Consider the following 27,384-nt stretch of genomic DNA (forward strand, 5'->3'; position numbering starts at 1 on the left):
TAAAGTATCGGGTCTAAATAAAAGCTTTAGTAAAAGTTAGAAGTAAAACGGTAAAAAGTGGTAACTAGAATAAGTAAATAAATTAATAAAAGGTGAAATTATTTTTTAGATCCATAAGGGTAGAATTGACATTAATTAAAAGTATTATGAATAATTTGGTCATAGAAAAATATTATGATTAATCCGATAACATTTTGACGCTAAATCAGGTTAAACAATAAATTAGAGTACTTAGAGACATATTAGTAATTTTAGGCATAAAATCAAAATAAAAAATTACTAATTAATTTAATGAAGGGTAAGAATGTCTTTTTTTAAAAAATATGAGGGTAAAATGGTGAAGTATACTACTGGTGAAAGTGTCAATAAAAGTCTAAAAAAAACTAGAAAAACGAAATTATGTACAAAAAGGATAAAGTTGGAAATGTACAAAAATTTCAAGAATAAAATGGTAAAACGTGACAAGGCTGAGATATTTTAAGAAAGGATCGAGTACAAGTTTTATTTAAAAAAAAAGGACAGAGAAGTTCCTTAGAGATAAAGTTTATTGAGATGTGCCGCGGAAAAAGAACTGTAAACGTCAAGGTGTTAGAGGTTGTTTGGAGGCGGGTATTTACCCACTGATTGCTAAAAATATGTTTCCCCTTTGTGCGTATATTATGGTGTCAAGTTTTGCGACGATTGCCTGTTGTCACGGACTGGTGGTATGCTTAACCACATCGACACGTATACACGGACGGACGCATTTGGGAAACCATATCTAGGACTAGTTCCTAGGTAACGTCAGGTTGCGGATAGTCAACCGACGCATGAGCTCATGGCCTACATAGGACTAGACATGCATCATACTTGGTTGCTGCATTATCTATGTCTGTGGTTGCTTACTTGTACCTGTGATTGTATTTTGTCTTTGCTTCCTGTACTTTGTGTTTGTTTATTCTACTATATACTTGTGCTTGTACTTGTTTGTGCGACTTACCGACCTAACTACGTGAAGTCTTAGACTTAGGCTGCGCAACCCCATAGGATTCCTGTGTAGTACCCTGTTGGGAACATTAGGTTCTCACTCCTTACGTCCCCATTCCGCAGATGCAAATTGGCGAGATCTTCTTTGAGTTTCCAGTCTTGGGACTAGCGAGCAGCAGTAGCATTACCGGAGGGTCAGTGCGACTTCTCTTACTTCCACACAGTACTTCCGTGTTTCTTCAGCTGCCAGGGATGAGCAGCAGTAGTTATAATAGTAGTAGTAGTAGTTTTCTTTGCCCTCGCTTTGTATAGACTTTTAAAGGGCTATGTGCTTTATAAATACCTATATAAACAAGTTAGAATAGGTCCCAGATCAGGGTGACTCTTGTGAGTCGAGGTCTGTTAGTATAAATATGGAGTTTGTAAATATTTTTATAAATAAGCAACGACGTAACCCGATGTGAATTATGATGTACTAAATGAGCCTTCAGGCATATATGCATGATATTACTATGTTTTCTGTATTTTCTATACTTCATGTATATATTATCTATTTAACTATTATCTATTTCCTTATATATATATATATATATCTGACATGCGATCTCGATTAACGCTACAAGCTCATATGTATATATTTAATATAAAGTCTAGAGTCTTTAGAAAAAACCATGTTGTAGTAGCGTCTAGCGGCTAGCATTGGTCATGGCGTGCTAGAAATTGGGTCGTTACATAATTCATTTCTAAGCATATTTTTATCTATAATATTTCTGTCTCATTGATTTATCTTAAGATATATAATCACATAATATTTAACAACATTCTTTTTTAAGTACTTCAGGTAAAATCAGAATATCTAATAAATTTATCACTAGATCACACCAATATAGCTGAACTTAATAATAATATATGTTATTTAATGTAAAAATATTATGTGTATATTAAAATTTAGCTACTAATTAGTTATTATATATAAATATATTATTTTATTATATATTTATATATTTTTAATATGTATTTATATTTTTTATTAAAACTTATGTGTATGTAAAAATATTATGTTATTATATTATATATTATTTTATATATTTTAAATATGTATTTATTATATAAATTTTATATAAATAACTGATTTATTAATTAACTTCTTATACATAAATAACATAATTGTATTTAATGATAAATATTTTTTTTTGACGCGCTAAGACTAATTCGTTGTGGATCAGAGTCTAAAAACTTGTTATTAATCAATAAATTATTGTATACATAAAATGTGATCAAACTCCAATAATTATTTAATCATATTAGTGAGTTATACACTTGATTAACTTAATTTAGTTTGCACATTTTTCACTTTGTTGTTTGTACCAAGAAAAATATGAATAGTGGGGTTAGGTCATTTTTGGCCTATAAACGAAAACGTTCCTACCCCCACGCCCTAGACCTTACCAAAAGTTACTGGGAAGAGAAACACCAACACGTTGCTACAAAATAAAACACCCTCTTCCCTTTTGGTGATTGATGTATCCTTGTTCCACACATACACTCTCCAAATTACAAAACACCCCTCCTTTTTACTATTATTATTTTTTGTGTCTAATTATGCATCAAAATATGACAATTCACATAAATTTTATTGGATGTTAGAGTAAATTAATTATGTGTTATAATTGCATAAAATTATATAAATTTGAATAATACTTTTTTTTATATGTCGATCTACAATCTAAAATTTAGATTGTGTAATTAATTGATGACATTAAATATTTCACATGAACAATTCATAGAAATAAAATAGATGATTAAAACTAAAATAAGAAGGTGCTAATTTACCAACACCGTTTGATTGTCACGTGGACCTATCTCGTTGGTTAAAGAGTTAAAAAAATAAAAACGAAATGCCTAATTTTATTTATTTATTTTTTCACGTCATTATTATTAATGTGCCTTTTTTGCGTGTCTCTGTAGAAAAAATAAAAAAATAAATGAATAAAAATAAATTAGGGAAAAGGGGAAAAAAAGGACTTTGGTTTTTGTTTTCTCTCTCATTCGCCTTTCCATTCTTTCGTTCTTTCTTTCATCTTCACATCGTCGTCGATTAATCCAAATCCCTCGTCGTTTCACTCAAAATCGGAAGTTACCGCCGCCGCCGTCGCAACCGGCGATTCTCAGCCACTACCTCCGCCTAACCTGCCTCATTCTAAATCTCACTTTTTAGCGTTTACCTATAAACCGTAAACTGATTTTTTTGCTCTGTTCCTCCGTTTTCCCTTATTTCGATTTCCGCCACCGGCGATTTCGTTTCCGGTGAGTCTATTGTTCGGAGGAAGAGGTGCGCACGATTATTAACCTGCGCACCGTCGGTTCATCGCGGTTCCTTTCCTTTCGGAGCCGAATTCCATAGAACTCTGTTTCGCTCTCTGTTTGGTGAAAGGTTAGAGCTGCGCTTATTCTCTTTCCTTTAATCGCTCTGTGCTCGCTTTCGATTCGTTCATTGCGTAGTGATTCGCTTTCGGAAATTAGGTTTTCCGATTGTGGATTTAGGTTTGTTTTTTCCCTCTGGTTAGGGGTTTTAGCGATATGCTTCGTTGAATTTGCTTGTTGATCCGTTGGTTTCCCTGCCTTGATTCTTTTTTCCGTTGATTTTGGGAGATTAACTTGTTTTTGATTTGGTGTTGATGGTTTTGTGCATTGCAAGGGTGTGGGTTTTAGCTGAATTCAGTTTTGACCGTTAGACACTGGTTTGAAGCTGTGCTTACACTCGTTGCTGAATGGGAGAATTTGTGAACTTTCTTTGATGTTGACATGATTGATTTCTGCCTATAATAAGTTCAATTGAGTTTGCTTTGCCAGCTTCAAAATTGAATTTGAACTTGCCTTCCCTCTTGCCAGTTGCTTGGTGGCAGGAGGTGTGTGGAAAACTAATAGCACAGAGAGTTTAACTCACTCATAAACCATTTGCTTGCAATGATTTTCAACTAAACTGTAATTTGTTTTTAAAAACTGTGCACCTTATTAGTTCTGTGAAAAGAAGAAATGTTCTTAAAAATCGCTGTAATGCATTTTCTCTGTCCTTATTACCTCGTGTTTTCTCTTTTGTGTATTGAAATTAACTTGCATTATTTCTGTAGTATACTTATGTTATGACTGCGTGTATCTGCTCCAGCTGAGCATAATTCAAGACCCTACTAAACATTTATCACTATTCTCCAGGTTTTTGGGAGACATCATAAACAAAAGCATCAAGCAATATATAGGACTAATTTGTTTACTATGATTAATCACTTTCACTGTGACGGAGATTGAAGTTAAGAAGATTTAAGTTAGTTATACATCACAGGATGGCTTTCTTTAGGAATTTTCTAAATGATAATGTCTCCCATAGCGTCATTGAAGATAAAGACCAAGAACAGAATGCTGATAGAGTACATAGATCAGTAGGTAATGAGTGTGTGGATGCAACGTCTGGTGAGAAGGAATTTGATATGAACATGGAGGCACAATACCAGAGTGATGGTGAGCCAGATGGGGCTAATGGAATGCAAAATGAAGCAACAACTGATGATGGAGTTGGTGAGAGAGAATCAAACTTAGAGACTACTGGTAGTAAAACAGCTATGGTTGGAGAGTGGGGTTCAACATTTTTTCAGGACTGCCGGCCTATGTGCCCTCAGGATGGTTCTGACTCTGGGCAGGAATCGAAAAGTGGATCAGAATATAGAAATGAAGATGTCTCTGAAGAAAATTCGTTTGATGGAAGAGGGGACAGATTAGACTCAGAGGATGATGAAGGACAAAATGAAGCAGGAAAAGCTCCAAGAGGCCAGTCTGATGTTCCTGCTGAGGAGATGTTGTCTGATGAATACTATGAGCAGGATGGGGAGGAGCAGAGTGATTCGCTGCATTACAAGGGGGCACATAAAGCAAGCGGGTTGAATTCATGGCCTCATCGGATGTCCAACAATGCCAACAGCACTGGGCGTAGGAGGTCTAGAATTGTAGATGATGGCGAAGATGATGATGGTGATAATGATGATGACGACGGTGATGCTGATTATGAGGAGGAGGATGAAGGAGATGGTATGTTAGCACTGCATTTGTATAACAATTTTTTCTTAGAAGGAAGTGCTGCACTTAAAATAATTTCTTGTCGTTGTTACTTATTATGGTTTGTTATATACCCATGATGCATTTTTAATATCTTTTTGTCATTTATTGCAGAAGATGACCCGGATGATGCAGACTTTGAGCCTGCAGCAGGTGGTCGTGCTGCAAACAAGGTGCTTTGTTTTTCTTTTTTCCTTTTTGTGTGTGCGGTCATTCTTGCTACCCAGTTCTAACATTTTTTTAGTTAATTAATTTTTCATATATTTTATTCATTTTGGGGGACGAAGGGTTTATATATGTTATTTTGAGGTAAAAAATTGCTGTACTATTAGCTTTGAAGTTAACATATGTTTTTGTTCTGGTGAATTTCTAACTTATTATGCTGAACTGCTATTCCAGGATAAAGATTGGGAAGGTGAAGGCTCTGATGAAGATGATGACAGTGATGTAAATCTAGATGTTTCAGACGATGATGATGACGACGACGATGACGATTCTTACTATGCCAAAAAACCCAAGGCAAGGCAAAGAGGTAAAGTTGGACGAAGCATAAAGTCTAGTAGAGATCGCAAAACATATGCTTCGTCTGGTCGACAGAGAAGAGTTAAATCTTTTGAAGATGAGGAATCAACAGCAGATGATTCTGACAGTGATAGTGATGAGGATTTCAAGAGCGTAAAGAAGAGAGGAGCTCATGTCCGCAAGAATAATGGTCGCTCTTCTGCAGCCAGTAGTTTATCTTTGCGCAACAGTGAGGTTCGCACGTCTAGTAGATCAGTTCGGAAGGTATCATATGTTGAAAGCGAAGAAAGTGAAGAAGCTGATGAAGGGAAGAAGAAAAAGTCACAGAAGGTACAGCCTACATTTGACATATTTGAACATGGTTTTTGTCTATCTGATGTCGGTATTGTACTGTTAAATCTTTAGGTATTATTAATGTACTAAAATCAGCATTGCACTGTCAATGTGATATCCTAGAGGTTACTTTAAACATTTAGTAGAATATTGTGAGGAAGTTATATGCTTCTTTGGAAAGGAAATTTTTTGCAGAATTTGTTTTTTTAACATAAATAGAAAAAGGTTTTATTAGATAGAAAATACAGAAACACAAACCTTCATGAATAGGTGTATTTTGCATAAGAATATTGTCCAACAAATTAAAAACGATGATAAAATTTGCGATATTTACATAGAGCTTACAGTGTTGCAACAAATCTACAATTTGCTTGTTTAAAATTTATTTATGGAAGATTGAGAATTTTAAGGGGTGCAGTTTAGAAATTGACGCTTTTATCCCATTCATATTGCTTTTTAAGTGAAAAAGAATGAATCCTTATTGTGGTTTGAAGAGGGTTACTTTTGTTGGCTTATGAATTTGAATGTTTTGTCTATAGAGAATGGTTTTTGGCCACTTTGATAACTATCCACATTAGTAAAAATTCAATTGGGGAAAAGTATTTTTATTTTATTACATTTTTTAAAATTTTTTTATTTGAGGCGTGGTGGTGGAGAGATCTCAGTTGTTAGGTTTTGTTGGCATATTATGGAGCCTAGTGTAAAGTGGCCAATTTCATTTGTTGTGGCTTTCATGATGGAGATTTGTCATTTACGCACTATACCACTTTTCCAGAAGAGTTGATAAATTGTATGTCAAGTGGTTATATATCTTTGTTGTGTGCTTCACCGGCCCTTGTCAAAAATCTAGTTAATTGTATCTATCAAATGTTCGACATACTCTGATCTAGCCATGATGATTGCTGGATGAAAAGAGTTTTTGGTTCTTGAGCAAACTTATTATCTCTTTTACATTACTATGATTTCACCCGACTTACTTTTCACTCCTGAATTATCTATATTGGTGTGATCTTTTTTATAGCATGCACCTTCGATGAAAAATTTTATGACAAGCTATTTTAATGGATATGACTAGATACCTGGAATCTATATGGTGTAAAAGTTCCCAATCTTTATATAAGATTCGCTCTCAGACATGCTGAGAGTTTGGAAAGTTATGCTTTATAGATAATTCCTTTGATTGGCTTCTGCTCTTGTATAGAGGAACGCTTATCCTCTATCTTGTAATTTCCTACTCTATTTTAATGAAATTCTTCTTTTATATATACACAAAATTGGCATGATCTTTTAGAATATTTTTCAGGAAGAGATTGAAGAGGATGATGGTGACTCTATTGAAAAAGTGCTTTGGCATCAGCCGAAGGGCATGGCTGAAGATGCTCAAAGGAATAATAGATCAACAGAGCCTGTTTTGATGAATCACTTGTTTGAGTCTGAAATTGATTGGAGCGAGATGGAATTCTTGATAAAATGGAAGGGCCAGTCGCATTTGCACTGTCAGTGGAAGTCTTTTGCTGAGCTGCAAAATGTATGAAATTTTTTCCTATCGTTTATTTTGTATTCTCTATAGTTTTGGTTCTATTAATCCTTCATCTTTCATCATTCTTCTTCTATTACTACCTTTTTTCTTTTCCGGTTGAAATGTAATGCATTCTATTTATGTGTGATATTACAGCTTAGTGGTTTCAAGAAGGTTTTGAATTATACTAAGAAGATAATGGAGGACATTAGATACAGGAAGACAATCTCAAGAGAGGAGGTAATATTTGCAGGAGGATATTTTAAGATACTATTCAATTATTGTTAGGGCACTATAGATAGTCAGATACTGCAATACTACAAAATATTTTGCTGAAATTTATTTAGGGAAGTAGTTTATTTTATAACTCCATGTTGTTGTTGGAAGGTTGCTTCTGGTACAGTTGCCTTACGGGTTATTCTTATAATACCATTATTAGCACGTTGTAGTGAAATCTTCTTTGTGGAAGGGTCTATTCACTGGATTGTGCGAAGTGGCCGATCATCCATTATAAATTATTCTTGCCCTTTAATGTTGTTTTCATTTTTACTTTTATTTTTTTCACCTTAATTTCTTCAATTTATTTCTTTTTTGTATCTGCAACATGAGAGAGGCGTCTTGCATCTGGCCTCATCAATAATTCGTTGAAGCATGTAGACAACCTTTTTTATCTTTTAAGCTGTTGGGTTGGGGGGTTAACTTATGAATGAGTTTTTTATTTAATTTTATTTATTTTTAAAAGTGTTGACATTGTATGTTAATCTGTGTTCTAGCTCCTTATAGTTTTGATGAAGTTTCTGATAGCAACTAGGAACTTATATTTTAACTTATCTTCTAAGATGTCTTTGTGCATGTGCTTTTATCCAGGATTTTCTCTTAACATTTCCGCAAATACAAAAACAGTTAATTTGGTATTTTGGGTCAGTGTTTACTTTTTAATGGCTTCTTGACTCCCAATGCAGATTGAAGTCAATGACGTGAGTAAGGAGATGGATTTAGATATTATTAAACAAAACAGTCAGGTTTGCTTTCTTGCAGTTCATGATTGTTATTGCTTTTGTAATCCCTTTTACTTGTTATGTTTGAAATATTCTTACTTTGAGCTTTGGAATTTCAGGTGGAAAGAATAATTTCAGATAGGATCATTAAAGATAATGGTGGCAATGTTATTCCTGAATACTTGGTCAAGTGGCAAGGATTATCCTATGCTGAAGCGACCTGGTACATTATACTACTGATTTTGTAATGCTTTTTTTCCCAGTTAGTTTTATCTGCATCCAGTTTCTTCATAATAGAAAGGAGGAAGGATTAAATCTATGCATCATTGGTGCATTTCTTTTTACAACTTCATACGCCTATTGCATATGGAGTTGTTTTTTACAGTTGAATGTGGTTTAACTGTTATTAGGTATATTTTCACACTTAATTTGGTTTTGCTCAACTGATATTAGGGAAAAGGACACTGATATTGCTTTTGCTCAACATGCTATTGATGAGTATAAGGTCTCTCTCTCTCTCTCTCTCTCTCTCTCTCTCTCTCTCTCTCTCTCTCTCTGGACGGTGGTTGGTTTTATTGTGTTGCTTGGATGTCTTATCAGTTGTCTGCTTGTATACTTTACTGTGTACTAAATTTTTTGTTCTATCATATTTGAACAGGCTCGTGAAGCTGCAATGTCTGTTCAAGGAAAGACGGTAGATTCCCAGCGCAAGAAGAGCAAATGTTAGTATCAATTGCTGTTTGCATGTTTCAGTATTTTCTGCCCTACTCTTCCATGAACCCTTGGCATTTCAATTGATCCTTGCTTTACAGTTGGCATGGTTGTTTGCACAGTGCTGTTTATTTTCTTATCATTCAGCTAGTACATATCTTTTATCCTACTTGATTTGCTGGAAAAAAAGCATCAGTAGTCTGGTAAAATTTTGCTAATTTTTCTGTTATTGCATAGCTTCTCTTTGTAGTTCTGAAGACTAATATAGCTGAAAATCATTAGCATAATATAGCACAAAGCTGCTATAATTCCCCCCATGGCCCCACCCCCTCCCAAAAAAAAAAACACATCACAGGAGCAGTATCAGACATGATTACTCTCTGTTTTTTAGTTTGCATATGTAATTTTCAAGGATAATATTTTCTGCATTCTTTTATTAAGGCATGAGGTTGAGTGTTTGATTTTCCTATATTTGGTCACTTTTTGTTTCTTTTAGGTGTTATGTATTCCTTTGCTTTCCTGATGGAGTGTTATTTATTATCATTATTAATAACAGTACAATTATATCATGTAATATTACCTCTCTCTAAATTCTGATTTTTGAACTTCTACTTTATGGATGAATTGTGTAGTAAGTCTGCGGAAGCTTGAGGAACAACCTGAATGGTTGAGGGGTGGAAAGCTCCGTGATTATCAGCTTGAGGGTCTGAATTTTCTTGTTAACAGGTTTGCATGTTTATAGGTTTACATAGGATATGCTTGTCCTTTTTGCATTCTGAATCTATCTATTCTATTTTGCAGTTGGAGAAATGATACGAATGTCATTTTAGCTGATGAAATGGGTCTTGGTAAAACTGTTCAGTCAGTTTCAATGCTTGGTTTTCTACAGGTACAGTATCTTCTCTGTTAGGTTACAAATACACTTGCAGAATGTTAAATTAATCCACTTGTTTCTTTATACAGAATGCCCAGCAAATCCATGGCCCTTTTCTTGTAGTTGTACCACTGTCTACTTTATCAAACTGGGCCAAAGAATTCAGGAAGTGGCTTCCTGATATGAATATCATTATATATGTTGGAACTCGTGCAAGTCGAGAGGTGAGGCATATATGTGTGAATTTTGGTTTATATGGGAATGAAGTATTATCTTCTTTCAGATATGTTAGTATATTATAAGTAGATTTATCAGCCTGGCTAAGTATGCTAACTGCCAAGTGAGTAACATCAAAAGGAATCTTGCACTGACTTAGTTATGAACCTTTTTATGTAGCTTATATTGTGAATTTTCTTGAATCTGCATGCTTCTGTGTTTTTGTCCTAGTATTTTTTATTATCTTGCTTGATGTTAGAGAAGATAAGTAAGCTATATTTTATGTTGTATTACGGTGTTATTTGTAATCAATCTTGATTTTTTCTGTGTTGTGATAGGTTTGTCAACAATATGAATTTTACAATGATAAAAAGCCTGGAAAACCTATTAAGTTCAATGCGCTGTTGACTACATATGAAGTAGTTTTGAAAGACAAGGCTGTTCTCTCCAAGATCAGATGGAGTTATCTGATGGTAGATGAGGCTCATAGACTAAAAAATAGTGAGGCGCAGCTATATACAACACTTTCAGTATGTAACTTCTCACTTAATGTTATTGTTAAGTAGTTCTTATGATACTGAGGTCCATCTCCTTCTTATGATGGTTTGTGTTTTCTATTATGTTTTAGGAATTTAGCACCAAGAACAAGTTACTTATCACTGGAACTCCTCTACAGAACAGTGTTGAAGAGCTATGGTATTAATAACAGTTTCCTTTTATGTTATGCTTGTCGAAATGGAATTTTCGTTTTCCTGGATTTGTATGATTTATTGATGTTCATGTTCAGATAATTGTCAGAAAAATGTTGATTGCACATTATATTTAGATTATCCTTCAGCCAGTCAGATGCTTGATACCTGACTAGCTGAGTCGTCCATGATTGTTGGTTTATTGTCATATCACGTCCACTTGTCTGGGTTGTTTTATGCCTTTTCTTTTTCCCTTTTTTTCCCCTAAGTAGGTTCTGTTATTTTGTTTGTAATTTCATTTTTTCCTTCTTGTCTGGGTACTAATACCCTTCCCCTTATTCCTTCTTTATAGGGCTTTGCTGCACTTCCTTGATCCTGACAAGTTCAGTAGCAAGGATGATTTCGTACAGAACTATAAGAATCTGAGTTCTTTCAATGAAAATGAGGTATAAGTTGTCACCAATACCCTGATCTTTCATATTAATTGTTTTTTCTGGTTTTGAAATTACGCTTAGTGTAATTCACTGTTGATATATTACTTTATCATTAGCTTGCAAATCTTCATATGGAATTGAGGCCTCACATACTGCGAAGAGTTATCAAAGATGTCGAGAAATCGTTACCCCCTAAAATTGAACGTATCCTTAGGGTTGAAATGTCTCCCCTTCAGAAACAGTAAGTGAAAATTTTAGTTTGGGGAAGATTTTTGAGTTTGAAAGTTATTCCTGTAACTTACCTTCTAAGTTTCTACTGGTGTTTCCATTCTTGTAGGTATTATAAGTGGATTTTGGAGCGCAATTTTCATGATTTGAACAAAGGAGTTCGCGGGAATCAGGTTGTAATTCTTCTACTGATTCTATCACAGCAAAATTTGTAAATAAACCTACATTTATCCTAAATCCATTCTTAACATTGATGTTTTAGATAGACTGGGCTGTAAAATGTCAGTACTGTCCTTGTTATAAATATTGTCTATATTCGTTATCATTTTTTTTAATATAATGCTTTTACTTGGATTTCATGTGTGGTTTCTTGATTCCATTCACCATTCATTCTTATAGGTAATAAGCTGAGCTGTTGGGGTTTCTTTTATTATTTAGAAGTTATATTTCTTTCTTTTAATGAAAAATAAGTGGTGGATGGACATGCATTAACATTTACAGTGTGTCAATAAGATAAAATATATTTCTTTTTTAAACTGTAATACAATGCTATTGGAGTGGAAGAATCTAGAAAATGTTGATCTCTATATTGCCAGTTGAACTGAGAAATTTTCTTGTTTGTGTCCACTGTTGAATTGAGAGGATTGATTTTATATTGCATATATACGTCTGAATATTTTTCTCCTTATCTTCATTACTAAATTCAATTGTATTCTGTTTCTTCTATGTTTCAGGTTTCCCTTCTAAATATTGTAGTGGAATTAAAGAAATGCTGTAACCATCCCTTCCTGTTTGAAAGTGCTGACCATGGCTATGGTGGGGACTCTGGAAGTAGTGACAACAGTAAGCGAGAGAGAATTGTCTTTAGCAGTGGCAAGCTTGTTATACTTGACAAGCTACTTGTCAGATTGCATGAAACCAAGCATCGTGTTCTGATTTTCTCTCAGGTTTGTTTGTTGAAATTGGTGGTGGACTTGCTTGTTAGATGGCTTTCGGAAGCTTCTAGCTCACAATTTTACATTGTACTACTACTGTCGTTTATTACTTTGAGGTTGCACACACTCTTTGAGATAGTTACACTCTTTTAATCGTAAAGGGTGAATCTAGTTTTAGGTGTTTTGGAGATTGTCTATTGTTGTTTACACATGCAATTTGTAAGACTGTAACTATCTTTTTTTTGCTTTAATTTGCAAACACATATAAAATGCTTTAAGCATTGGTTCATCAATTACTGAGTTATCATAGGTGTAATGCAGATGGTCAGGATGTTGGATATACTGGCAGAGTATATGTCGTTACGCGGGTTTCAATTTCAGAGACTTGATGGCAGTACAAAAGCTGAGCTTCGTCAGCAGGCAATGGATCACTTTAATGCACCTGGAAGTGAGGATTTTTGTTTCCTCCTTTCAACACGCGCAGGAGGTCTGGGTATCAACCTTGCAACTGCAGATACTGTCATTATATTTGATTCAGATTGGAACCCTCAAAATGATCTGCAGGTAGATAACTCATCTGGTTCATTATTAATCAACAAAGAATAATGGGTACTTACAGATTGCTGCGTGTCTTGCAGGCAATGAGTAGAGCTCATAGAATTGGCCAACAAGAAGTTGTGAACATATATAGATTTGTGACAAGCAAAAGTGTTGAGGAGGATATTTTGGAACGTGCCAAAAAGAAGATGGTATATTCAGAGCCATTGGATATCCAACTTTTATCTCGTCTTCTAAAATATCTTTGCTCCCTGACCTTTCAATTATATTTGCTTTTACGTGAATATCATATATCTGCCTGGTTATTGACAATGCCATATGGGTAATATTTTACATTTTCTTTTTCATGTGAATGTGTTCTACAGGTTCTTGACCACTTGGTCATACAAAAATTAAATGCAGAGGGTAGACTGGAGAAGAAAGAAGCAAAAAAAGGAGGATGCTTTTTTGACAAAGTAAGGGCATTGTGAAATCTGTCTACTTCTACCTATTTTTGTCACCCTCTATCATGTCTTAGTACATAATTTTAAAAAATGAAACTACTGGATGATACCATATTTGTATAAATTGTGGATTCAATTCAATTTTCGTTTTAGTTTGTATTTAATTACAATATCAATTGTTTTGTTTTTTACATGACAGAATGAGCTATCCAAAATATTACGATTTGGAGCAGAGGAGCTTTTTAAGGAAGAAAGAAATGATGAAGAAAGCAAAAAACGACTCTTAAGTTTGGATATAGATGAGATTCTTGAAAGAGCAGAGAAGGTTGAAGAGAAGGAAGCTGAGGGAGAACAAGGAAATGAGTTATTAAGTGCATTTAAGGCAAGATATTTGGATGGGACTCTGGATATTATTTTGCTCAACTTTCATATAATTCTTTTTGATTTTATAAAGGGTTAAAATCATTCCACAGGTTGGTAAATTGCTTAGGTATTTCAACTGTTTAATTTTCTTGTTTCCAGGTGGCCAATTTTTGTAATGATGAAGATGATGAAAGCTTTTGGAGTCGTTGGATTAAGCCCGATGCTATAGTCCAAGCAGAGGTTTGATCCTGTTCTTCTCCATGGATATATTTTTCTTCAAAAGAAATATGCTTCCTTTAAAAATGGGTTTATTTATTCTTTAGATGTTTCTTGTCGAGTTTTGAGGATTATATATACCTCCATGGTTATATTTTTCTATTTCCTTTTTTAGGATGCTCTTGCTCCGCGTTCTGCAAGGAATATTAAAAGCTATGCAGAGGATAATCAATCTGAAAGAAGTAATAAAAGAAAAAAGAAGGATCCTGAACCACCTGAACGAGCTCAGAAACGCCGGAAAGCAGAGTACTCAGCTCCTGCAGTACCAATGATTGATGGAGCATCTGCCCAAGTGAGAAATTGGTCATATGGGAATTTATCTAAAAGAGATGCACTCCGTTTTTCTCGTTCAGTAAGATTCAATGACTCAGTTTTCAATAATTTCTAAGCAAAGTCTGTTGCATTTGGTGTGCCCCAATGGTTGAGGACCCTCTTGTATTTACATGATAAGTATGTTGATAATTTTAAGCAGTTAAGGCAAATCAGTCTCATGCTAAAGAAATGGCTAGTTATACACTGTAGGGTCATCAGTTAAACTTTATGCATTTCCACTGTAAAATGAGTGGAGGTAGGGCTGTACGGGTGTAGATGCTCAGAAGGAAACTAGATTGCTGGAGCCTTTACTTATCCTGAGGATATGATGATGTGAGGCTCGAATTTTTTACTTAATAGCTTGTTGTGGCTGCTGGTGCCAAACTAAACTTTGGTCGGAGTTTGGGTAATGGGTAGTTATTTGCATGCAATTTAGCAGAGAGAAAGCACATTCTATTTCCTGTGTGTGAATCTGAAACAATTGATGTTTGGTTTTCATTTCCTTCCATGAATTGTATACGAAAGTCATTAAAATGCATCTGGAAAGTATCTGCCTTGTTTGTGTAGTTTGCTACACTTGTTTTTCATTGATGGTATTTTATATGATCACCTGTATTTGTTTCTTGACATCTATTGTAGCGGAGTATTTTGTTGGCATTTTGAAGTCAGGGTAGGGATGGGTTGTATGTCTTATGCTTGTAAGTGGTTGGCTATGTATCTGTCCATCCTTGCTGTTTTTGTACATGTGTAATGTATGTGCTCCGTGTTAGTTTCTTTGCACTTAAATATTTTGTATGTTCTACCCAATAAAATGACCAGGTTATGAAATATGGGAATGAGAGCCAAATTGACTTGATTGTTGCTGAGGTTGGTGGTGCACTTGGAGCTGCTTCACTTGAAGCACAGTGTGAACTCTTCAATGCTCTAATTGATGGCTGTACAGAGGCAGCAGAACTTGGCAGTCTGGATCCAAAGGTTGTTTATATATATTTTCTATACAAATTTACTTTATTTATTTATTTACCTAATTTCCTTTGATACTTATACCGTCTAGTATTGTAACCAGGGGCCTTTGCTGGATTTTTTCGGTGTCCCAGTGAAGGCGAATGATCTACTTGCCCGTGTCCAGCAACTTCAACTCCTAGCAAAGCGTATTAGTCGGTATGAAGATCCCATTCAACAGTTCCGTATTTTATCATATCTCAAGCCTTCAAACTGGTCGAAAGGTTGTGGATGGAACCAAAGTATGTCTATCCTCTGTAGTTTGTATTGTGCATTCCAATGGGTTACTTGTTTGTTGCTTTTGTTGACTCTATCTTGTTCATGGACAGTTGATGATGCAAGATTGCTTCTTGGAATACATTTTCATGGATTTGGTAATTGGGAAAAGATTAGATTAGATGAACGGCTTGGTCTTAACAAAAAAATTGCACCAGCAGAACTCCAACACCATGAAACTTTCTTGCCACGAGCTCCAAATTTGAGAGATCGCGCAAATGCCCTTTTGGAGCAGGTCTGCTATTTCTTCAATTATAATCTCAGCATTATGTTCTTTTGCTTTCTCTATATGCAGTATGTATAGCTGAAAAATCTTTTAAGGGATCTTAAACTTGTTCCTCCCATCTCTATATGCAGTATGCTCTTTTCCACTATCATTCTTTCTCTCAATTTCAGTAAATACTTGATGCTAGCATGTGTTATACCCAATAATATAGGTTTATACTGGAAACAAATAAATAGGAGGCATAGAAGCAACACTTGGAGCAAGGAGGTCTTAATGGGATTGGAGGGCTGGAAAGTAGTGGCACGAGAATGGAATTTGGTTTAGGGGATTAGGGAATGAGTATAAAAGGAGGCATGTGGGGATGGAGATGGGGGGAAGGAGTGAAAGCATGGGACTGGCACGGTTTGAGTGTTGACTTGGAAGGGAGGAAAAAACTTCTTTAAAGTGTGAATTGACTTTCTTTCTATTCATCAAATGTACTTTCTATGTATATAATCAAGTTGATAGTCTTTTCTTGTTTGTGTCTTTATCAGATCTCTTGAATCCTCTCCCTTTTTCAATATTTACGACGTTGAATGTGCAGTGCTTTTCAGTTGTTTCTTTGGTAGTTTGGTTCTTCATTGTTGATTGATGCTTCAACTTATTCTGTAATCAATTTTATTGCTTGTGACCTGCTGTGATGTTTTCATTCTTCTTTCTGTCTAGGAACTTGCTGTTCTTGGTGTGAAAAATGCTAATACCAGGGCTGGACGGAAACCTTCCAAGAAAGAAAGAGAACATATGATGAACAACACGCCACTGTTGCGTGGGCAGGAGAAGAAGAAAATGGGTTCTGCTAAAGTCAATGTCCCAATGAGAAAGGATAGACCTCAGAGACCGCAGAAGGTTGAACCTATAGTAAAAGAGGAGGGCGAAATGTCAGATGATGAGGAAGTATATGAGCAGTTCAAGGAAGTAAAGTGGATGGAATGGTGTCAAGATGTGATGGTTGAAGAAATGAAAACTTTGAAACGGCTTCACAGGTTGCAGACAACCAGTGCAAATCTTCCAAAGGAAAAGGTATACCTTTAGCAGGATTACGTCTTTCCTCTTGTTATGTACATTTCAAATATGTTGTCCCTATTTACTTTTCGCCCATCAACTTTTAGGTGCTTTCAAAAATACGTAACTATTTACAACAACTTGGGCGAAGGATAGATGAAATTGTCATTGATCATGAAGAAGAGCCATATAAGCAAGATAGTAAGTTCATTTTCCCTGTTGAAATTTTGAGTTTATTCATTTCAATGAGAAGATACTGTTCTCTGTATGTCTCTGGATCCTTTTTTTTTGCGCCTGGTCTCTTATTTCCCTCTTAAGGACAAGTATTGGCCTGTCTGGATCCCTATTAAAATTTATACTTGCCGATTTACAGGAATGACTGTTCGGCTGTGGAAATATGTCTCCACCTTTTCCCATCTTTCAGGGGAGAGGCTTCATCAAATATATTCCAAACTTAAACAGGAGCAACAAGATGAGGCAGGGGTTGGCCCCTCAAATGCCAATGGTTCAGCATCTCTTTCATTTGGCAGAAATGGAAACCCATTTGCTCACCAACTGGAGAGGCCAAGAAGATTCAAAAATGTTACAACCTACCAAATGCCAGAACCAGTTAATAGTACAGGGAAATCTGAGGCATGGAAACGAAGAAGAAGAGCTGAAAGTGAGGACCATTTCCAGGGTCAGCCACCACCTCAAAGAACCATGAGCAACGGTATTCGTGTCACTGATCCTAGTGCACTTGGTATCCTTGGTGCTGGACCATCTGACAAACGTTTTGCCGGTGAGAAACCATTTAGGGCACAACCTGGTGGGGGCTTTCCTTCAAGGCAAGGCTTCTCTTCAGGTATAAAGTAGCTAGCTTTTTGGGTTCAACGTGGCTGGTTCTCTGAGTGTAGGCAGCTAGCTTTCACTCAACATGCACACAGCTTCAGCTATTGTATATTCTCTGGAATTTTTTTTCCACCCATGGGAATAAGAGCTTGCAGATCCATTTTTGGTGTCCTTTGGTGGGTCTGAGAAATATCCCAGCATATGGGATTTCCATCCTTGAAACACGTGGCTGAAGCGGATGAAGATCTGGCGCAAGATGAAATTGAGTCTTGCAGAGTTTCTTTGTTTTTCTACTTTCAGTTACTACCCTCTTGTGAAGATGAGCCAATCAAAGTGTTTAGAAAGCAAAAATCTTGAATAGAACAAAGAATATTACCCACTTGCTATAGACATACTTAGGAAAGTGTACATTGTCAGTTTTGCAATTTCATTGAACTTAACTGCTCACTCCATAAAGTATTTTAGTTGATGCAGACAGAAGTGTATTTGATTTTGTGGTAATTATTAAAATCTCAAGATTTTGTAGCTCTTTCAAGTGAATGAAAATTAAACTAGGCTTCTTCCCTAGTTGCTACTTTTCTCGCTTTTAGTCAGTGGGATTTTGGTGCTTTTCCTGTAATTCATAAAATGCATGTACCTAGGGATTTTGGTGATTTTGGTGCTTTTCTGACTTTCTGTTACTTGGATATTGTGTTTTTTTTTTCCCTGTTGGTCTGACAAGCTATCATTAAGGTAGTTGTTTTGCCGTAGGATACTGTGGACCTTGATTTGAGTTGCAAGGTTGTGAGTTGTGGACTTGTGGAATATATTATGTTGTAATATATCTAGAATTCACATACTGATTGACTACAAGTAGTTGTTTGATGTTTAAGTTAATAGAATTTGACAGGAGGTATTGAAGTTAAAATGAATTGGTTTCTTGTTAAACATTGTTAGATTTGATAAATTAAAACTAGTTTTACCATAAAGTATTTGACAAAACTTATCCCCGTCCCTCTTTTTCCTCAGTTGCTGGAAATATTTTTTGCATTGTATAACTAATGCAACGAAGAATGTGATGCATCTCTTATATATATGTATAAATATTTCTTTATGAGAATTTAGACTCCATAGAAATTATGATCACTTTTATAAAGTACAAAGGAAAAAATCCTCTAAAGCTGTAAGAAGAATTGTAAAGTGATAAAATAAGAAGTTAATCATCAGTAAATTTGTAATTGTTACTATGTAAGAATTTTACCATCTTGATTTAAAAGATGATTAGATTTTTATTTTTTATTTTTTTATTTTATCCATTGTTTTTTTATTTCAGAAGAGTTTGATCCAATTACAATCAATATGTTGGGGGAAAAAAAAAATCTCAAGATATATCAGGAGGAAGCGAAGCAAATTTTATACTGAAAATCGAAGCCACTTCACTTTCTATACTATTGTGAGTATTGATTATGAGGCAGTTCCGTGGTCACAGGTGGATCTTACATAAGCAGCCTCAAACTTGGGAGATAAAGCCAAACATTGAAAGGAAATCCACAAAATCACAAGACACATTGCTGTGTGGCCTCATTTCCTTCCACAGCACCACCCAAGTGTGGTTGACATGCTATTATCTCTTTATCTCTCATCTTGTTATCTCAGCCTCACACTTCATTGTTCCAAAATTCCAAGCTCTTTATATGTATAGAATTTTCACAACAGAGAAATGTTGTTTATATATATAATAGACTTTTAACTGATATAAAAATAGTTTAATTTTGATGCACTCTAAACAGTATAAAATATTTTATACAGTCATCCAATCACATATATATTTTTTGTTAATTTAACATTATATATAAAACTATTTTATATTGAGATTATAACTAAATTAAATTCAAATGTGTATAAATAACAAGTGGTGGGGATTTAAAATCCAAAAACTAAGAACATTACAACGTTATTTTGATAACTAATGTTTGAACAACTTTTTTCCCTCATTTCTTAATCTGTGCTTTATCCAATAAATCAAGGAACCTAAGTACATGTGTCAAGGCATATGAGCTTGGATGCCATGCCTGTATAGTTTGGACCAGTTTATCATGTATTCAATAAAGTAGATATAAAATTTCCAATATAAAAGTACTTTGCCTTCAATCGATATGCCAAACATACGATCATATCAAAGATTTAAATGATTGATTTGGTTTAATAAGATTATCACTTCCCCGAAATGATGGGATGTGATTAATATTTAATAAACATGGTGCACTATATAGTTGGAAAAGTATAATAAATAAAAAATACATATATATATAATATATTATAACGTGCCAAACAAGATAAGATGAAAATCAAGCAACATAAATAGTTGTTACAAGAAAAAATATATGAAGAAAGAAGCAGTGAATTTGGACAAAAGAGAACAGATAAAGCATAGGAAGAGGGAGAGGCTGAAAACATATATGATGTGTCTTTCATGCGAGTGTAAATCCAAGCCAGAAACTGAGTATTCACATTCCTGGCCTCATGGTAGCAAAATCTTGTTCCCCCTTATCTGCCACGTGTGCAACTCAGTGGGTCCCACCCTTGCATCTGATTGGTTCTCCCGCTCTCTTACTTCATAAATATATTGTTATTGCAGTTTGCACTTTTGGTATGTAACATAAGCTTGTTACATGTTACATACTAACAAGGGAAGAAGAATTGCACGTCTTATTATCTTCCCTTAACCAAATTCCACACAACGAAGATCACTGAATATTCTTCACTTATCAAGGTACTCTTCTAAGTTCTAACATGCTTGAATTATTGTATATCATTATTGTTTTTGTTTGTGGTCTTATTATTCATACTTCATACATGTTCATACTTTGATTAATATGGTTGAAGTTTGGTGAAATTCACTGGAAATCGCTTTTTTATTCATGTTATGTTACCAAAATTCTAAAAATAGAAGAGAGTTTTGTTGAACTTCACTAAAGATTAGAAAAAGTAAGTGTAATTTTTTTTCCTTCTTCTAGAAACTGTTCCATGTGTTTTATACATATGATTCTTTTTATGAATTTTGTTAAATATTTTGTCTCTGTCTCGGAATATGAGTTGCTATCTCTGGTTTTGTATCTTAATTCCTTTCCGGTGACCATGATTTTGTTGAGTCGAAATCAGGCCGGATGACGAGTGGCAAGTTCATATTAATAGTATGAAAGAAAATGAGAAAAAGAAGCTATTTTGTGATGTTCTTTCCACAGAATATATATTATGCTTTGTTTAATGTAAAACTTGGTGAGGATTCAAAGAGAGTTTTCAACTAAGATTTTCAGTTTCAGTTATCAATAAATGGTTTTATTATATGGGATATTTTGTCCAAGGAATATGTGTTATGAAATTATGATTTAATTTCAAGCAGCTTAATCCTAAAAGTTGCCAATACTTACAATTAAAATTTTTATAGGTGGTATCTTTTTGAAGGAAGAAGCCAAGAACGGCTTGAATTCTAAAGAGGTTGAAATCTCAAGAAGGAAGGAAAAGATGGATTACGTTTACGCGCCAGGAAGAAACCATCTCTTTGTTCCAGGGCCTGTCAACATCCCTGAGCCGGTCATTCGGGCGATGAACCGAAACAACGAGGATTACCGTTCTCCGGCGATTCCAGCATTGACTAAAACCCTGCTTGAGGATGTCAAGAAGATTTTCAAGACTACTACTGGAGTCCCATTTCTCATCCCTACAACTGGTATTGTATATTAAATTTAGAACTACCCAAATTGTTCATAATAACCTATATTATCTATTTTGTCATCTAAAGGATTTTCATAGTTACCTTATTTGTACTCAGTTCTGCCTTGTATTACAAGAAACAAAAACTCCACTGTTGTGTAGCAGTATGTCAACTTAGTATACAAGATAAAATAAGTACACAAAATATTTTTTTAGAACAAAAACGTCTTTTTTTGAAAATGGTATTGCGAATAGTTAAATGGTTCAAGTTCAACTATCTAACAGTTCGCAATACCATTCTTCACATGAATTTGTTTTCGCTGAAGTAGCCACCATTTTTCTTAACCTAGTCGATTTTTCAAATGCATATCAATAAATAATAATAAGCGCCCAAAACATTCTCTTACTAAATTTACGAGACAAAATAAGTACACAAAACAATTAATAAATGCTAACAAAAATTGTAATAATTCAAGCTTAGATTACTTATGCATTTGGAATCATGATTTGTGAATTGGAACCAAGTGAAACTAGTAGAAAAACTAGTAGACGGATTATAATTAGGGTTCTTAAGAAGTAACGGTTGCGAACCTTTGTTTCAGGTACTGGTGCATGGGAGAGTGCACTGACAAACACATTGTCTCCGGGGGATCGAATCGTATCATTCTTGATTGGGCAATTCAGCTTGCTGTGGATCGATCAGCAACAACGCCTCAACTTCGATGTTGATGTTGTCGAAAGCGAATGGGGCAGGGGTGCAAATCTTGATGTTCTGGAATCAAAGCTTGCTTCAGATACTTCTCACACTATAAAGGCAATTTGCATTGTCCACAATGAAACTGCAACTGGTGTCACCAATAACTTGGCCAAAGTTAGACAACTTCTTGGTAAGTCTTCAATCGAATTGAATTGAATTTGTATTAGGGTTTCATGCAAGGTGAAAAACTCGTGTATAGTTATTTTTATGTGGAGTTGACAGTTAAGAACAATTAGATAGCGATTCTCAACTATCAACTCAACTGCATGCGAGTCTCCACCTTTATGCAATTGTGTGATCTTGTTTTGATTTTGTGTCTTGAATAAACTACATTTCTGAATATGAGAGATTTGAACGCCAACAATTATAATCATGAAAGATGTGATACTTATAAAAAAATGTCTTGGTCCTACCATTTGTCAAAGTAATCTAATCTTTGAGGGATAATCAATTTACATTCTTTTTATGGTTAGATTTGTCAGCGTTTAAGTCTTTCATAATCAGAAATGATAGTTTACTCATTTTGGTTTGCTCACACACTTGTTCTTCGATGGCACTGACAATGTATAATTGTGAGAATCAGATGACTACCAGCATCCAGCTCTGTTCCTTGTGGATGGAGTTTCTTCGATTTGTGCACTCGATTTCCGCATGGACGAATGGGGAATTGATGTGGCCTTGACTGGCTCCCAGAAGGCTCTTTCGCTTCCTACAGGGATGGGTATTGTGTGTGCAAGCCCCAAAGCACTTGAGGCTTCAAAGACTGCTAAATCAGTGAGAGTTTTCTTTGATTGGAAGGACTACTTGAAATTCTATCAGATGGGAACCTATTGGCCATACACTCCTTCCATTCAATTGTTGTATGGCCTCAGAGCAGCTCTTGATCTCATCTTTGAGGAAGGACTTGAAAATGTTATCATAAGGCATAAACGTTTAGGCAAAGCAACCAGGTGAGATCAGATATATTAAAAGACAGAGCCTAAATTACACTGACTTCTCAGCATCCATGGATTTGTCAATGTCATGTTTATAGATGAAGTTATTGTCACATTTTGCATACAAAGGTGTCAAATGTTTATATAGCTTAAATCCCAGCGAGATTAGTGTATCCTACTCATAAGTATCTTTGAAAATTAGAAATATTGGTAGAGTTTTTGCTTTTGATCAAAGGTATCTAATAAGGACTCAATGTGGTAAATGCAGGCTTGCAGTAGAGGCATGGGGTTTGAAGAATTGCACCCAAAAGGAAGAGTGGGTCAGTGACACTGTGACTGCAGTTGTTGTTCCACCTGACATTGATAGTGCTGAAATAGTGAGAATTGCATGGAAGAGATACAACATGAATTTAGGATTGGGATTAAACAAAGTTGCTGGCAAGGTTTTCAGAATAGGACATCTTGGCAACTTGAATGAGGTAACATTTATTTTCCTAAAACCAACATCATATTGCAAGACATTAGTACATGAAATTTGGAGACCTAGGCTTCATTTGGTAAAGCTTTTTGGAGAGTTGCTTGCAAGCACCACGTTTTGTGTTTGATATTTAAAAATATCATATACTTATGCTCGTAGCTTTTAAGTTTGATTTATTGAACATAGGTGCTACGGCTTTTAGAAAGCTATATTTCGAAAAGTAAAAGTTTTACCAAACCAACACTTATTTATCATGTACTCTTTATCATGGAAGAGAAACTTTGATTCCAAAAATTCAGAAACTTCAGTTTATTGCTCACTCTATCTATTCTCTACTCTGTACCAAACTATGATAAATGTTTTAACAAAAAATGTAGCACCTAACTAATAAATTCCAAATCAATGCCATACCATAAAAGATTCAACAAAGATTTTACATTGTCAAATTGCTAAATTACTACATTGTTTCTACCTTTTCAAAAGTTAAATATTTCTTTTGAATCATATGTTGCAGTTGCAACTGTTGGGTTGTCTTGCTGGTGTGGAGATGATACTCAAAGATGTTGGTTATCCTGTGAAGCTTGGAAGTGGTGTTGCTGCTGCCAGTGCTTACTTACAGAACAATATTCCTCTGATCCCTTCCAGGATTTGATTGATTACAGAACCAGGCTACCTTAATTTCTTTTACTACTACTGTTCTTTTAATGCAAGGTACTTTCTGTAAGATATACATGTTATTGTGAGGCTGAAGAAGCTGAACATATATTGTGCTACTTTAAAATGCATTGCTTCTTTCATTGTCTTGTATATCAGAAACTACTACTAATACTACTTCATCTTATGATGATGACCTTGTTTTATGTACATTAAATTCATTATCATTTACTATGATGGTCACCTTTGCATAAATATAGAAAGATATCATTAGTATTTGAAGAGTTAAAGAATGTCACCTTAGAGGATGAAAGAGTATATGTATAATAATTTCTTGGGTTATGTTAGGTAACCAATAATTTTCTTGAACAACATAAACAACTACCAATCAAATAAAAATATACTACACTTCCAAATTCCCCACCTAAATCTTAATATTAGAATAACCATCCGCACACCTAGTGAAATGAACATCCGATATATCCATTGTTCACATTATTTAACATTTTCATTGTTTACCTATACTTTTCTTAATTTCTTGTTTAGCATTTCATTGTTTATCTACCTATACTTTTCTTAATTTCTTAGCTAATTTTCTCTTTTTGCTCTGAAGGAATATACGTATAATGAAAGAATATATGACTTACAAAAATTATTTTAATTCGTTAATACCTAGAGAAACTAAAATGATTCATACTTAATACCTAACAAAAGTAAGCATTAATTACATTATATTTGTGAAAATAAACCCTGATAACTATATTTAATTCTATTTTTTTTAATGGATTCTGATAAAACGTAATAATAATTTTTTCCAATACATTCAATTCATAGAAAATTTAAAAAATAAACATTTAAAAGTATGCCTGATATTTTCTATTATTGTCCTAAAGAGTAAAGACACTTGTTGGCAAGACCCCCTTTTTTTATTTCTGAAAAATAAGCACTTCAAATTCAACCATTATTCCATTAACATCATTTGAGTGAGAGCATATCAGTTTAGGGTCTAAAACGTATAAACCACAAATTTCAGGGTGTTAAATGCAATTATTTCTATTTTGCCGCTGTCGGCGCGGCTTCGCGCTTCGTGGTGTGAACTTTTCTAGGAGCAGTGATTGGCGAAGCATAACAGTTTAGCTGTTTAGGGGACTATAACACAAAAAGCATTAAATTTAAGGAAATTAGTTGCAAATATTTTTATTTTGCTGCCGTCGAGTTTTTTCGTGGTAGCTTTGGCGCAACCATGATACATACAATACAATGCAGCTGTACTTTAATGCTATCATGATTCATGCCTTCTTTCACTATTTGAGAGTGTTGAATTTAGTTTAACTATTATTGAAAAGAAAAAAAAAAACTACGCCATATATTTAATTCAAATGTTTAATCAGTATATTTTAATTTTTAATTTTCTAAAGATTTTTGTTTTATCCCTTCCTCTTATTTTAACCAACTAACAAATATATATTGCTCTTTCTCTTTCATTTATCGATATTTTAATACGGAACAGGAAAAAAAGCGCAAATAGTATTTTATATCTTCAATGTTGTAAAATAAATAAAAGATATGTAAAATAAAGATATATAAATAGAAGATTCTAGTATTAAAATAATTAGCTCAATAATAATTTATATATATATATAATAATATTATATGTTGTAATGTGTATATATATACAAAGATAGAAAGAAGTATTAAAAATAAAGAGAGAGAGAATCGCATATGTTTATTGTTACTATCTCAATATAATAAATATATTGATATTGTAATAAAGAATATAAAAGAGGAAGAATAGTATAAGAAAGAGAGAGTGAATAATGTTTTTATTACTGTGTATGTTACGTGAGGATTTGTCCTCTATTTATAGATACAAAAATTCAAATATTCAACCTTCATTTATTCTCAATCTATATTGAGAAGTTAAGCTTTGAAAAGCTCAGCCGCCCATATTAATAAATGGGCATTCATTCCATCCTTATCACAACACTCCCCCTTGGATGCCCATTTAGGATTATTGCCTCGTTAAAACCTTACTAAAGGAAAACCCTGTGGGAAAAACCTTAGTGAAGGAAAAAGAGTACAATATTCTTTGTGATGGGGACTGCCTCATTAAAAACCTTGTCAAGAAAAACCCAATGGGAAAAAAAATTTGACCAAGGAAAAAAGAGTACAGTCTCCCCCTCTTGCAGTCATCATTTAATGTCTCAAAATCGGCGCATCCCAATCTCATGTACCAATCTTTCAAAGGAGGATTTTGGGAGTGACTTTGTAAATAAATCTGCCATATTGTCGCTTGAGCGGATCTGTTGGACATCAATCGTCCCTTGATTTTGAAGATCATGAGTGAAGAAGAATTTGGGAGAAATATGTTTTGTTCTATCACCTTTGATGTATCCACCCTTAAGTTGAGCAATGCATGCTGTATTATCTTCAAACAGGACGGTTGGAGCTATCTTATGATCAATCAGTCCACATGATGACAGAATATATTGAATCAGACTCCTCAGCCAAAAACACTCGCGACTAGCTTCATGAATCGCCAGTATTTCAGCATGATTAGAGGATGTTGCAGCAATCGTCTGTTTCGTGGACCTCCAAGATATAGCTGTACCACCATATGTGAACAGGTATCCTGTTTGAGATCTCCCTTTATGTGGATCAGACAAGTATCCAGCATCTGCATAGCCAACTAGTTGTGACTTGGATCCATAGGGATAAAGCAATCCCATATCAACCGTTCTATGAAGATATCGAAAGATTTGCTTGATTCCACTCCAATGTCTTCTGGTTGGAGAGGAACTATACATTGCCACTAAATTCACCGCGAATGATATGTCAGGTCGCGTATTATTAGCAAGATACATTAGTGCTCCAATGGCACTAAGATATGGTACTTCAGGACCAAGGATATCTTCATTTTCTTCTTTAGGACGAAATTGATCCTTTTTCACATCCAAAGATCTTACGATCATTGGGATACTTAATGGATGTGACTTATCCATATAGA

The 27,384-nt window shown here is 34.6% G+C and overlaps 2 protein-coding genes across 3 annotated transcripts; both read left to right on the forward strand.

The window, feature by feature from the left end:
- Window positions 1-2,909: 2,909 nt before the first annotated feature.
- On the forward strand, window positions 2,910-18,436 carry LOC112702091 (protein CHROMATIN REMODELING 5). Of its 2 annotated transcripts, XM_072199919.1 has the most exons (31): window positions 2,910-3,400; window positions 4,180-5,046; window positions 5,188-5,246; window positions 5,473-5,925; window positions 7,232-7,456; window positions 7,604-7,687; window positions 8,410-8,469; window positions 8,565-8,668; window positions 8,899-8,950; window positions 9,104-9,167; window positions 9,789-9,882; window positions 9,958-10,045; window positions 10,120-10,254; window positions 10,585-10,776; window positions 10,875-10,942; window positions 11,288-11,381; window positions 11,486-11,610; window positions 11,707-11,770; window positions 12,332-12,544; window positions 12,854-13,096; window positions 13,171-13,281; window positions 13,456-13,545; window positions 13,733-13,915; window positions 14,056-14,136; window positions 14,288-14,524; window positions 15,304-15,459; window positions 15,551-15,728; window positions 15,816-15,997; window positions 16,694-17,047; window positions 17,137-17,230; window positions 17,403-18,436. In XM_072199919.1, the coding sequence occupies exons 2-31, from the start codon at window positions 4,308-4,310 to the stop codon at window positions 17,882-17,884; spliced, it is 5,304 nt and encodes a 1,767-aa protein (XP_072056020.1). In that variant the 5' UTR covers window positions 2,910-3,400; window positions 4,180-4,307; the 3' UTR covers window positions 17,885-18,436. The 2 variants fall into 2 exon arrangements, with proteins under 2 accessions (XP_072056020.1, XP_072056021.1); XM_072199920.1 differs by lacking the exons at window positions 15,551-15,728; window positions 15,816-15,997; window positions 16,694-17,047; window positions 17,137-17,230; window positions 17,403-18,436 and adding an exon at window positions 15,124-15,182 and having other exon boundaries at window positions 15,304-15,450.
- Window positions 18,437-20,225: 1,789 nt separating this feature from the next.
- LOC112702092 (serine--glyoxylate aminotransferase) lies at window positions 20,226-24,570 on the forward strand. Its single transcript, XM_025752995.2, has 7 exons — window positions 20,226-20,365; window positions 20,478-20,612; window positions 21,288-21,569; window positions 22,156-22,440; window positions 22,894-23,260; window positions 23,514-23,724; window positions 24,238-24,570. The coding sequence occupies exons 3-7, from the start codon at window positions 21,365-21,367 to the stop codon at window positions 24,373-24,375; spliced, it is 1,206 nt and encodes a 401-aa protein (XP_025608780.1). The 5' UTR covers window positions 20,226-20,365; window positions 20,478-20,612; window positions 21,288-21,364; the 3' UTR covers window positions 24,376-24,570.
- Window positions 24,571-27,384: the final 2,814 nt, after the last annotated feature.

The sequence above is a fragment of the Arachis hypogaea genome, chromosome 7, assembly GCF_003086295.3.
Source record: "Arachis hypogaea cultivar Tifrunner chromosome 7, arahy.Tifrunner.gnm2.J5K5, whole genome shotgun sequence".
NCBI classification, from domain to species: Eukaryota; Viridiplantae; Streptophyta; class Magnoliopsida; order Fabales; family Fabaceae; genus Arachis; species Arachis hypogaea.

Bases quoted from the DNA above. Each gene is read 5' to 3' on its own strand.
- LOC112702091 (XM_072199919.1), top strand. From the start codon at position 4,308: ATGGCTTTCTTTAGGAATTTTCTAAATGATAATGTCTCCCATAGCGTC. The intron at 13,916-14,055 runs GCAAGATATTTG...TCTTGTTTCCAG, and splicing joins AGTTATTAAGTGCATTTAAG to GTGGCCAATTTTTGTAATGA. The intron at 14,137-14,287 runs GTTTGATCCTGT...TTCCTTTTTTAG, and splicing joins ATGCTATAGTCCAAGCAGAG to GATGCTCTTGCTCCGCGTTC.
- LOC112702092 (XM_025752995.2), top strand. From the start codon at position 21,365: ATGGATTACGTTTACGCGCCAGGAAGAAACCATCTCTTTGTTCCAGGG. The intron at 21,570-22,155 runs GTATTGTATATT...CCTTTGTTTCAG, and splicing joins ATTTCTCATCCCTACAACTG to GTACTGGTGCATGGGAGAGT. The intron at 23,725-24,237 runs GTAACATTTATT...CATATGTTGCAG, and splicing joins ATCTTGGCAACTTGAATGAG to TTGCAACTGTTGGGTTGTCT.